The following is a 13,031-nucleotide window of genomic DNA, read 5'->3' on the forward strand; positions in this document are numbered from 1 at the left end:
TGCAGCCACAGGGGAGCAGAGACGGACACAGACACACACGTCTCCTTCTGGTGTGAAACACATGCCAGGGTAGCTGGTGAGGGGCGGAGGTGCTCTGTGAGCGGCAGCCCTGCCCCCTGTCCCACCGAGAGCACCTTGAAACCCCAAAACACTTGTCCAAGTGGTCCTCCTTGGACCCTGCCCCTGGGGTCTAGCCTGTCTGCAGGGGTTCCTTGACTCCAGCCCCTGGGAGCTGGTGCTGAGGGAGGCACCTGTCTGCCCACCTAGGGCCTGGCCCACAGCACCAAGGCCTAGCAGCTTCGGGGGACATCGCCGGGACTCAAGACCCACGGTGCAGCCTGGTGCAGGTTGGGGGGGCCCCGGGCCTGCCGGCAGGGATGTGGGTGGGGAAAGCAAGCCCCTGGGGTCCAGCCCCTGCCTCCCCCACACTACTTGGTGCAGAGCCCGGACTGCAGTTCCCGCTGCTCAACGCTCCCCACCCGCACCCGCCAGTGTCCAGTCTCAAGCCCTGGCGGGGTGTCCACAGCCCTCAGACTGGGTCCACAACTCTTCTACGGGGCGGCACCCCAACTTCTCCCCAAACCCTGCAAGAAGAAGGAGCAAATTAGGGGCACGAGCACGTGGGGCTAAACCGCTGAGGCCGCTCCAGGCTGGGCCTGACCAACCCTCTCCGGCTCCGGCCTCAGCAGCGTGACCGGCCACTACACCTGCCCCGGGCCCCTCCGTCCCCGCCGGACCTGCCGCCTCCAGCACCCTCCTAGCCTGGAGGGGTGCTGCAAAGTTTCCTCTCTTTTCTTTTTCCTTCACTTCCAAAAAAACCCCAAAAAGTAAAGGCTTCAGGGAGCCGCAGAAGGGGGGCACTTGCGAGGGAGGCGTCCTCCACCGGCTCTGGGGGCTGCCGGCCCGCGCCCCCCGGGTCGGGGTCTCAGGCGGAGCACATCCAGCCACCTCTGGAGGAGGGGGCGGCGGCCCAGGCCCGAGCTGCTGCCCCCCAGCAAGGGGGGAGGGCAGCGGGGTCCCCCCCGGAGCGGGCCCTGGGCTCCAGGTCGCAGCAGGTGTAGCTCGGCAGCTAGTTGGTGGCGCTCATGCCGCGCCAGTGCCGGCAGCGGTGGGGACGAGGGGCGGCGGGGCGGCGGGGTCTGGGGGAGCCCGGGGAGCAGGGGCAGCGCGGGCCTGAGGCTGGGCGGGGGGCAGGCCCGGGGCGGGGCGGGCGGTCGCCGGCCCGCGGGCGGCTGACAAGGAAGCATTTCTCCTTGTGGGCCTCGAGCACGTCGGGGCAGCGGCAGCGCGGGCCGCACACGTCGCGAGGCTCCGGCTTCTCCCCGTGTGCGGCGCCGGCGCCGCTTCACGCTGGGCGGGCTGGGGAAGCTCCTGCCGCAGATGTCGCAGATGTCCGGCCTCTCCCCTGTGTGGGTCTTCGTGTGCTCATCAAAGCACTGCTTCATGTTGAAGTCCTGGCCACACCACTGGCACAGGAGCTGCTTGTGGCCAGTGTGGATGCTCACGTGTGAGGGCAGCTGGTACTTGTACTGGAAACGCTAGTTGCAGTTGTCACATCTGAATGGCTTCTCCCCGGAGCGCTGCAGTGAGTGCACCTCGAGGGACATGCTGCGCTTGAAGGACTTCCCGCAGGCTTCACAGGTGGAGGGCATGTCCTTGGTGTGGGCAACCATGTGCGAAACGTGGGCCATGGTATAGAACTCACAGATCTCACATGAGAACTTCTTCTCTGCGTACCCATGCACAATCTTCTTGTGCTCATGGAGGGACCAGAGCTTCTTGAAAGCTTTGCCACACGTCACACACTGGATGTTGCGCTCGCAGTCCGTCTGCCGCTGCAGCAGCCGCTCACTCTCTAGCAGGAAGCGCTTGCCGCACTGGTCACAGATCTGCATGTGGCTGTGGGTCACATTCATGTGTTTCTCCAGGTACCAGCGGTTGTTGAAAACTCGTGGGCACTTCTGGCACGGGTGGTGCTGCTTCTCCTCCAGCCTCACGTTGGCCCCCCGCCCATCAGTGGCTGGAGGCCCTCGGACTGGTGCAGAGGCCACTCTGGGGGACAGCTTGGGTCGCTTCCCACTACGTGGCCCAGCCTCCTCAGGCTCAGAGGTGCCTTGGCGCCAGGCATTCTCCCGGGACCGCGTGGCCATGCGACTGTGGGGAGGGGGGTCAGCACGGCTGCCCCGGCGCCCTGGTGGCCCCTGCATGCTGCCAGCTTCCCCCTCCTCTGCTTCCTCCTCCTCAGAGCTCTCTTGATCCTGCTCACTGGGCCCTTCCTCCTCCTCCTCTTCTTCCTCTTCCTCCTGCTCACTGTGCCCTTCCTCTTCCTCCTCTTCCTCTTCTCCCTCACTGCCACTTTCTTGATCCTCCTCCTCCTCTCCTCCACTGCCACCATCCTCCTCTTCCTCATCCTCTTCTTCCTCCTCCTCCTCCTCCTCTGAGTGTCTCTGCAGCGCATCCTCCCGGCCCAGCATCATGGTGGCCGGCTTGTCCCAGGGCCTGGCTTCCCCTCGGCCAGTGGACACGTGCAGTGTCTGGTTGTTGAGGTTCACCTCCACAATGATCTGGGGCTGCTCCTGGCGGCTGTAGGTGCCAGAACCCCCAAGCTCTTCCTCCAACTCGCCCCCACCCTCCAGCTTACACAAGCTGGCCGGGGGCCTGCCGGCCTCCTCGACAGCACCCTCCTTCTCCTCCTTGAAGAAGGGCTGGGCTGGCCCAGTGGTGGCAGGCACTGTGCCTCCAGCGGTCCCTGCCCGTCCTCCAGGCGCACTGAGTAGGGGTCAGGACCCTCGCGGGCACAGATCTTGGGCAGGCCTGGGGTGTCCGCCTCCTGCTTGATGTCACAGTAGTAGGGTGGCACAGCTGGGGTGCAGCTGGCAGCCGGCTGGGCCAGGGCCACAGTGCCGGGACCTGGTGGGCCTAGGGAGCGGGCGTCCAGCAGTTCCTGGCGGGACGCGGCGATGCCGGCCATCTGCAGCAAGGAGGCGGCACTGAGCACCTCGTGGGCGCTGGCTGCCTTGACCAGCAGCTCGGGCGTGTAGATGAAGCTGAGGATCTGCTGCAGGCCACCAGGCGCCAGCGCCTCCAGGGACAGCTCCACACGCCGCAGCTGCTCGTTCTGGGTGAAGAGCGAGTGGAAGAACCGGCTGTGGGCAGCGCGCGCGCCCGTGTGCGCCGGGAAGACGCTGCGCTGGGGCACCCGCACCAGGCCCACGTCGCAGGGGTCGGGCTGCAGAGGCGCTGCTGGGTCAGGCGGCCCGTCAAGCAGGCGAAGTGCGGCGCCCCGTGCTCCGCCAGCGAGAACTCAGCGCCGGTGAGTCAGTGTCGTCCCAACCAGCAGCGTGGCGCGTGGCGCTGGGGGCTCGCAGGGCCCCGCTGGGTCGCTGCCCCCACGGCCGGGCCGGGCCGCCCCTGCGCAGGGCCCCCGCGACCACGGCCCCGGGGGCGAGTCCAGCGCCGAGCAGCTCTTAGGCTTTAATAAGTTTTGAATAAGCGTTTTGCTTTTTGTTTGTGTCCAAGTTTCTCGTGCCTGTCTCTGAAAACACATTTTAGAGCCATGTTAAAATGTTGGTTGGTCACCTTACAGGGCTTGAATGGCACATCGCTGGGACCCTGACGGGAGGTGGGGACTCATCCAGTTTGAGTTTAGTGGGTCACAGTCACTTCCTCACGCTCAGCTCCTGGTGGCCGTCGTGGTCTGGGACGCCTCCCGGGAATGTCTCGCTGCGTCTCCGCTGCTGACAGCGGGCGCAGGAACCGGTCCTGTGGCCCCGCCCAGCGCCACCAGGCAGGAGTTAAAGTCAGCGTGAGAGACTGTTCCGAACTGACGACAGCTGAGCTGTCTAATTTTCGCAATGTCTGATGACACAGGGCCACGCACATGCTGTCGCCGGAGCCCTTCGCGGGCCCCGGGGCGCGGCAGGAGCGAGGCCGAGGCGCGGCCCCTCCAGCCAGGTCGCCCTGCTGCGGGCTGTGCCTGCGCAGCCCTCCGGCTTCTCCGGTTTCTCTTAGAAAATCCCCAAGTGCATCTCAGCTGGGTGACAATGAGAGCGTCCAGGCCTGCGGAACAGCGAAAGCTTCTAACTCCATTCAGGTCCCGCCAGCTCCAGCTTTTCCTGCCGGGGCCTCTGCAGGTAGGAGCCTGGGACGGGGCTCTAGCCTAGTTCGCTCCAAGTAGAAATTTCATTTTGAATAATTTTCGGTTGATTTCCTTATTCTTTTTCAGGTCAACAACCATACGGTCTGGAAATACAGTTGGCCCTTGAACAACACGGGTTTGAACTGCACAGGCCCAGTTACGTGTGGTTTCTCCTCCGCCTCTGCCGCCCAAGACAGCCCGACCACCCTCCTCCTCCTCCGCCTCAGCCTGCTCAGCATGGAGACGACGGGGATGAAGACCTTCCTGAGGCTCCACTTCCACTTAATGGATAGTAAATATATTTTCTTTTCCTTATGATTTTCTTAATAACATTTTCTTTTCTCTACCTTACTTTATTGTAAGCTAATAATACATATAACATATAAGATATGTGTTAATCAACTATGTTACTGATAAGGCTTCCAGCCAAGAGTAGGCTATCAGTAGTTAAGTTTTTGGGGAGTCAAATGTTATACGAGGTCAGTTCCCTCACTCAACCCCTGCCATGTTCAAGCGTCAACTTAATGTTAATTTTGTGCCTCCTTTGCTGCCTTTTTTTTTTTTTTTTTTTTTTGGAGACAAGGTCTCGCTCTGTCCTCCAGGCTGGAGTGCAGTGGCATCATCATAGCTCACTGCAACCTCAAACTCCTGGGCTCAAGCAATCCTCCTGCCTCAGCCTCCCGAGTAACTAGGACTGCAGATGTGTACCACCACAGCCAGCTAATTAAAATTTTTTTTTTTTTTTGGTAAAGATGGGATGTCATTGTATTGCCCAGGCTGATCTCAAACTCCTGGCTTCAAGCAAGCTTCCTGCCTCGGCCTCCCGAAGTACTGAGATTACAGGTGTGAGCCACCATGCCCAGCCCTTTGCTGCTTTTATAGTTATTGTTTCCTTCTCTTGTGTAATTGTTTTGGCTAGTGTGCAGGAAAGAGTTAACACAGGCGATCTGAAATTGCTCTCCTTAGAAAGGCCTGCTTGCAAGCTTGGTCCTTGGCTGGCATCCGGGAACTTAGACTTTGGGAGGATCCCACATTAACTAACTGATGAGTGGCTCACAAATTGTACAAACAGTATGGTTTAGGCGGAGTACAAACTTCCCTTCTGGGATCTAGAATTTGGTTCTCTCCAGGCAGAGGGTGCCCATGTGACCAGCCCCAATAAAAACCCTGGGCACTGAGCCTCTACGAGGTTTTCCTGGTCAGCAGCATTTCCCACTTATTGCTGGGAAAATCAGTATGTTCTGCATGGCTCCCCTGGGAGAGACCTTGAAGCTTGCTCCTGGTTCCCTCCGGAATTTTGCCCCGTGACTTTGTCCCTTTGCTGATTGTGCATAGCATCCTTTTGCTATAACAAATCTCAGCCATGGGTCCAGCTCTCTACTGAGTCTTGGGAGTCCCCCTAGAGAATTATCAAACCTGTGGGTGGTCTTGGGGGCCCTGACTCAGCTAGACACTCTATTTGTGGTGAAGCCACCTGTAAATGGCGAGAAACGGCCTCCTCCTGCCCATGTTAAGATCAGTTATTGGCTCACAAATGGTGTTCTCTGAAGGCCCCACCTCCCTGCTGTTCAGCTGAAGCACTCCCCAGAGCCTTCAACACTGCCTGGGGGCCTGTTAGAATGCAAAGCTCCTCTCCCCCTCTCAGAGTGTCAGGTCCGGCCTCCTGGTGGACTGTTGTCCTGCTTCTTTGGCTCCTTGCTTGGAAAATTCACAAGCAGGGCCGGTGCCACCGAGTGACCACAGACAGGAAGCAATTCCATGCAAACAGCTTTTATTGCAGAAAAGAAGGGAGCTATACAAAGTGAGAGCACATTCCAGAGAGGAACGGGTCGGTCTCCACGAGTGGGGAATGACGTTGAGGACTCCCAGGTGGTTTCCTTTGATTGGCCTGGTCCGGGGCAGGGCTTACGGGGACTGTGGGTGTCACCAGATGATTGATGCATGTGATTTGACAGGTGTTCTTATAACAAAGTCGCAGCTCCGCAGCTGTGTGAGCCTCAAACCTCAAGTCCCTGCTCTTCGTGGTTGTCAGCTGCGCTTTCCTGCAGTCCCTTCCCCACTTCTCCATCCCCTCGGAACTGTCATCCTGGCCTCTATCAGCCACCTGCAGATTTGATCTCTGCCTAACAAGAGCTTCTGACCGAGGAGGTCTGAGGAGCTCACCAGCGCCCCAGGGATCCGGACTGCACGGTCCCAGACGCAGCCCAGCATCTGCCTTTATCTTTCCTTGGAGGTTTGTCCCAAAGGGTTTCTCTTCTATCCTTTTTCTCAACTTCCCTCGTCTAGTCCATACCTGGCAAAGTCCACTGGGGTGGACTGTGGGGTGGGGTGATTCCCTGTGCCATCCACTCACGACCATCCCTCTGCACAGGTTCCTGCTCGCCACACTCTCCTGTCACACAGGTGTCCCCCAAAGCCAGTTCCACGCTCCGAGGGCCGAGAGCTGGTCTCGACTCTGTGAGGGCACCCGGGAGCCACCCGTCAGCAGCTCCAACTCAGGCCACTCACTTCCTCTTCCCTCTCAGGCAAGCCAGACCCTGCGGGGCCCAAATGTGTGGTTCTGGTGGACGCTGCTCACACCCTGCCCTGAGACCCGTGTCTCAGACACCTGCCCTGAGACACCCTGCCCTGAGACCCATGTCTCAGACACCTGCCCTGAGACACCCAGCCCTGAGACCCGTGTCTCAGACACCTGCCCTGAGACATCCAGCCCTGAGACATCCAGCCCTGAGACCCGTGTCTCAGACACCCTGCCCTGAGACCCGTGTCTCAGACACCTGCCCTGAGACACCCTGCCCTGAGACCCGTGTCTCAGACACCTGCCCTGAGACATCCAGCCCCGAGACCTGTGTCTCAGACACCTGCCCTGAGACCCGTGTCTCAGACACCTGCCCTGAGACATCCAGCCCTGAGACACCCAGCCCTGAGACATCCAGCCCTGAGACATCCAGCCCTGAGACCCGTGTCTCAGACACCCTGCCCTGAGACATCCAGCTAAGAAGCGTCAATTAATTCAGGGATCACGATGACTCATGGAAAGTTGTTTTCAAGATTAAAGCCTTCCGCCATGGGGGTTGATCCAAGGGTGTTGGAGCGTGGTGGGAAAGATGCTTCAACATCAAGGGAGACCGTAGGAAACCAGTACATGAATCTGAATGTGAAGTAATGAGACAGTGCTAATCGGGACCTTGGTGGACGAGGTCACATTGGATGACTTTTTCAAACTGTGGGTCCATTTCTCATTTTCAGAACCAATAGATTCTCTTGTTTTTTTTTTTTTTTTTTTTTTTTTTTTTGACAGAGTCTCATTCTGTCACCTGGGCTAGAGTGCCATGGTGTCAGCTTAGCTCACAGCAACCTCAAACTCCAGGGCTTAAGTGATCCTCCTGCCTCAGCCTCCTGAGTGCCTGGGACTGCAGGTTCCAGCTAATTTTTTAATTTTTATTTTTGTAGAGATGGAGTCCTGCTGTGTTGCCCAGGCTGCTCTCGAACTCCTGGCCGCAAGTGATCCTCCCGCCTCAGCCCCTCAAAGTGCTGGGATTATAGGTGTGCGCCGCTGTGCTGGCCTCTTTCATCTTTTTCAAACACTCCCTGCCTCCTGCCCATCTAAATGAGGTTAGGACCAAGGGGCCTTCGGGGTTAAAGAGATCCGTGTTAAAACCATGTGTGTGACTTCATTGAACCCTCAGAATCCGGTCACCTCATGTAAAATGAAAATGGTACCAGCACCCGCACGATGTCGGCAGAAGAGTGATGTGCAGAGTCCCACGAGAAGCACTCGTCACAGGGTCTGGTAAATGGGGAGCTTCGAGATGTGGTCGCAGTCCTCCTCCGTTCCTGAGGTCCAGTGGGACCTGCCTGCCTCATGGGCTTGTTGACTTCTCTGGCCACACAGCAGCCGAGCCCTGCCGCGCTGAGGCGTGACATTCGGTCCTGGATTATTGTCCGTGCAGTGAGTGGATTAGATGTAGCTCCTGAGCTAGACTGCACACTGTGAGGACATAGCCTGTGTTTTCTTCTTCTTCCTTTTCTGTGCCCCTTGTTCTCAGAAATTCTCCTGGCTGGAGCTGAGGGGGACCTGGGGGATTTTCTTTGTCCACATCAAGTCCAGGTCCTCTAGCCCCAGGCTCCTCAGAGCCCCGCAGGCAGCCCCCATGAGATCTAGGGCCTGGGCTGCCCTCCTGCAGGGGTCCTGCCACCTGGCAGATGCCCAGGGCTGAATGTGCACCCAGCAGGCCCGTGGCCTGGGCACCCAGCTGCTCCCTGAGGGCACTTAGTCTCCCCTCATCTTGCCGGGTGACAGGGGCGACACAACTGTGGTCCCCGGGGCCGGCCAGCATCTTGCTTTGCAGGCCTGTGGAGTCTCCATGGCAACACGCGGGGACAGGGTGCGAGGGGCTGCTTTAATGGAACAGGCGTGTTCTGTTTAGTGAGGGGCATTCGAGACCCAAGCTGAGGAGATTACACGAGCTGACTTCTTGACAATGTAATTATAGCTCATTTTCCTCACTCAACTAAAACCCCGTGGCCGGGCACCGGCCTGCTCTGGCCAGCGCGGGGGCAGCCGCCGCCGCCTGTCATGTTGGGGCACCGGGCAGTGGCGGGTCTGCTTCCATTAGAATGTTCCTGAGAAACTGTGCACAACTGGTTTTCATGAGCATTTGCCTTGGGCTGGCGTCACGGTGTCGGGAAGGCTGCACGGCCGACTGATCGTGGAGTGCCCGCCGGCGTCCGCGTTGAGGTTCCCAAGCAGTTACTTGTCTGTAAACTCCGGGGAAGTTGGGGTTCCTATCCGAGGCGACAAGCTATTCTAAGTGAATCCTTTGGGAAAGAGAAAAATCCTTTTGCAGTGAAGAATGATCTCCCCTAATCGACGCCTCTGGTGAATCGGGCTTCCCTTGCCGTAGGGGGTCTTGAGTGCACTGGGGTCAGTGGGGTCACGTGGCTCCGAGGGGCAGATGGGGGAGGGGGAAGGGGGGGAAGCAGCACAGTGGGGGGGCAGGTGAATTGAGCACCTGCTGCTTCCTGTTCTCACGTGACCCACTTGGGAGTCCTGTGCGGTAGGTGTCACTACCCCCTTTCCCAAGTGAACAAAGTGAGGCCAGAAGAGGCCAAGTAGGAGTCTGAGGTGGCCCCGCTGGCAGGGGCTGGGCCAGGACTCGGTCTGAGGCCACTTCACCGCCGGCCTGGAAGGAGGCCCTGGGCGCTGCAGCCCTCTGTCTGGGAACAACCTTGAAGGCTCTGGAATTTCAGGCCGCTCTTACTTCTAGCTCTTTGAAGCCATTCTCAGAATCGAGTCCCCTTATCCTTCAAGAGAGGAGATGAGTTTTCTCTGGGTGAGTGTCCTGGGCTCATTCCACAGTGGCCCGGAGGACAATGGCTTAGTGTTTCCCTCCCAGCCCTCTGGGACGCCTGGGGCTGTGCCGAGTCTTCCTCGACCTTCTCCTCTTCAGACAACCAGACTACTTAGAGCAGCAAACAGCTCAGGTTTCCCATTTTAACCAGAAGCTGGGGTTAAAGTTTTTAATGACCAGAGTGGTCTTTTATTTTTATTTTTTCATTTTACAAATGCTTTAAATACAGTTATAAAAATAAGCTTTGATTTTACAAAAAAGCCAATACATTATTTCTTATTTTATTTTTTATTTCCTTCAGCTAGCCTAGAAAAAGCAATATATTAATATTAAAAGACGATGGGATGGGAAGCAAATTTCCGTGTTCCAAATGCTAACTCGACACAAGATTTCCTTTAAATGGGGAACTACCTAAATGCATGTGATGTAGTTATGTTTCTAAAATTACAATTAAGTCTTTATTTAAATATTTTTAGATGCAATTTTATCTCATGCAAACTATTGCATAAAGTGTATGTGATATAAGTTTTAACCACAAATACAACCAGAGCCAGCCCAGATCTTCCTAAAGTACACTTCAGGTGCGACATTAACACCCTAAGGTGTTCATGAGGTGTTCTTTGAAAGAAATGTTGTGTAACAAAAGCATTTGCCAAACACTGAGTGAAAGCTGAACACGTTATCTGAAACTGCAGGACTCCCTCTAAGATCTCAACATGCTAGTATATATTTATATTGGCTATCTATTGCTATAGAACATATTATCCCAAAAGCCAGTGGTTAGAAACAACAATAAACTGTGAGATGCCACTCACGGCATCTGCGGGTCAGGAATTTATGAGCGTCCTGCTTGGGTGACTTTGGCTCATGGTCTCCCCCGAGGCTGCAGTCAAGGTGTCAGCTGGTGACGCGTCATCCGAAGGCTGGACTGGAGCCGGGGATCCTCACTCGGCCCGCAAGCTGGTGATTGGTGGAGCCCTCGGTTCCTCTCCCCGGACCCCTCTGTACAGGGCTGCTTCAGGGTCCTCCCGCTGTGGTGGCCAGCTTCCCCCAAGGGACAAGGCAGAAGCTGCAGGAGGCATCACCTCCCCCAGACTCTATTGGTCACCCCCGCCAGCCCCACAGCATTGTGGGAGGGCTCCACAAGCCCTTGAAGTCCCAGAGGCAAGATCTTTGGGGCATCATGATACCTTTCAACCTTGGTGTACGGTTTTCTCCAAACTTGCTTTACCTCAGATAGTCACAAAATCCGTTTGTCTTTCAAGGAATGCGTATCCTGGTGTGTGTTGATTCCCGCTGTTCTAGCCCAGGCTGCTCAGTCCGACCCCTGGCCCAGATGAGCTATTGCCCACCAGCCTGTGTGGTGCCAGGAGACTTCTTTGTATTTGGTGTGCGTGCATGTGGGCGTGTGTCCACACGCGTGTGCGCACATGGGTAGGTGCACATTCGGGTGTGCATCTGGGTGTGTGTGTACATGCATGGGTGCACCTGGGTGTGTGTGCATGCATGTGTGTGCACGTGGGTGGGTGCACATGTGTGTGTGTGCACGTGGGTGGGTGCACGGTGCTGGCCAGGAGCTCTGTGGGCAGAGCCTGAGCTGAAGGACTTCCTGGGTATTTAAACTGCACCCCCAGGGGCTCTTCCCTTGCTGCAGTGCTGAGTTCCTGCCCACACTGGGGCCACTCCCTCCCTTGCTGCCACTGAGTTCCCAGATTCAGAGCTGGGGTTTCTCTCCACTTCTTGGTTTCTTCCTCACCTTCCTCCACTTTGTGCCTGGATCCCCCTTTCTCTTTCACATCAAAGCCATCTTCCTGGCTTTTCTTTCACAAAAAGCTATGGTGGTCAAATCAGAAAGAACTTCTAAAACAGGATTCTGAGCCGTTCACGACCGAATGTATCTCCCCCTTCTTTGCCGAGAGGAAGGCTCTCCCTGCAGACCCAGCCGCCTGGTCAGCATGTCCCAGGGAGGGTCACTCTCCCTCCCTGTCCAGCCAAGGACGGGCCAAATCTAAGGCAGGAAAAAACAGACACGGGGACTTGAGATTTCATATCCCGTTACAGGCAGCGTTTGTCCTTCTATCCCAGACCTGCCTCTGCCTGCATCTAGCTCGGGCAGGAACGCAGCCTTCCTGACCATCGAGCTTCTCTGACATGCTCTTGCCCTCATTCCAGGAAACCACGTCTTTCCTGCTTTGCTTTTGTGGTGGCCCTCCCTCCACCTCCTCGCCCCCTCTACACTGCAGTTGCCTCGCACGTCCTGCCATGGACTTGGCTCAGCCACGTGCCTGCTGCCCTTGTCCTAGCGACAGTGTGAGGTCCCTGAATGAGCATCCGAAGCCGTGGCCCTGGCTGGATGTGGGCAGGGGCTGCATCCTCAGGCAGCCAGGCAGAGGGTCTGGAAACACAGCACGCTGTTCTTGTTTCTCCGTGAACTCGTGTGGTGAACACGAGAAGGCTCATAGGCTGCTCAGTGTCCTGGTTGTCCAGTGCTGGGATGGGGAGGGACACACACCGCATCTGACGCGCCGTCAGGCGGGGTTAACGAGTTTCTCTCTCTCCCCCTCTCTCTCTCTTTACTTTTCCGTCCATGTCCTGGGCAAAGCTTACTTATTCGTAGAAGTCTTGTCCATTGTGTCATTTCCTTCCTTCTCTGAAGGGCAGATTTCCATCTGGGTATCTGGGAAGAGAGGAAAGGAAAATAGTTCTTGGACAGGGTGGTTCTGGAAATTAATAGCTCCCTCCTCTGTGTTGTCAATCTCCAGACTTAAAGGATACAACTTTTTTTTTTTTACCACCCTGCACAATTGGTGATTAAACACCAGGGTTGTTATGACAGAGAAAAAAAGTTAGATTCTAATTTTGGCAGCAAGAATAAAGACTGACCTTGTCAATAAAATGTAGTCAGGGAGTTTAAACTCTTTTGCCAAAGGCCTGGTTTCCCAACTAGAGGGCCGTCCTCTGCCTCCTCCAGTGAAGTTGCTGATATTTGCCCTTGTTGATACGTTGTCCTAAAATGCTGTGCAATTATTTTCCCCTTAATTGTCTCCTGGAACTACTTAGCACATTTTCTCTGAGTGAGGGATGGTGCAACCGAGGCACGGAAACACGAGAGCGTGAACACCGTGCTCCCGAGGAGCTCTCCCCTCGCCCGCTGACGGCCCCTCTTAAAGTAGCCTCCGTGGATCCAGGGGCAGTGGGGCTGAGACACAAGACCCTCACCAGCCTGTCGTGCCTCTAGAGCTCAGCCCGTAGGGGAAAAAGGACCCTCACCACTAGCCAGTCGCAAGCAGATTACAGAGCGTGGGTGAGGGCACGTGACTTTTTGGAAGCAAATACTCCTCTCTAGTGGCCGGGACTGGTTTGCTTCCAGATTCATGCAATGGCAGCCACCCAAGCCCCAGGTAGACGGTGGGATGGGGCTGTGTGGGGCGGAGTGGCTATCTTCATTACCTGAGTCATCTGGGCCAGGTAGACAAGTCTGCAGGGCACTTGTCCCCAAGCAAAGCTAAGTGAAGATAAATGTCTAAATCATCTTCACT

The 13,031-nt window shown here is 56.6% G+C and overlaps 1 protein-coding gene and 1 long non-coding RNA gene across 2 annotated transcripts; one reads left to right on the plus strand and one right to left on the minus strand.

The window, feature by feature from the left end:
* Positions 1-836: 836 nt before the first annotated feature.
* On the minus strand, positions 837-3,882 carry LOC123629889 (zinc finger and BTB domain-containing protein 47-like). Its single transcript, XM_045539241.1, is given in 7 exon segments — positions 837-1,170; positions 1,172-1,204; positions 1,206-1,330; positions 1,332-2,752; positions 2,755-3,234; positions 3,237-3,303; positions 3,664-3,882. Coding segments are annotated over 7 exon segments (2,679 nt in total).
* A 121-nt stretch (positions 3,883-4,003) lies between these two features.
* On the plus strand, positions 4,004-4,453 carry LOC123629906. The gene is made up of 2 exons (XR_006732375.1): positions 4,004-4,133; positions 4,226-4,453. It is a non-coding gene; the product is annotated as an uncharacterized LOC123629906 (long non-coding RNA).
* Positions 4,454-13,031: the final 8,578 nt, after the last annotated feature.

This window comes from Lemur catta, unplaced genomic scaffold, assembly GCF_020740605.2.
Source record: "Lemur catta isolate mLemCat1 unplaced genomic scaffold, mLemCat1.pri scaffold_62_ctg1, whole genome shotgun sequence".
In the NCBI taxonomy this organism is placed as follows: Eukaryota; Metazoa; Chordata; class Mammalia; order Primates; family Lemuridae; genus Lemur; species Lemur catta.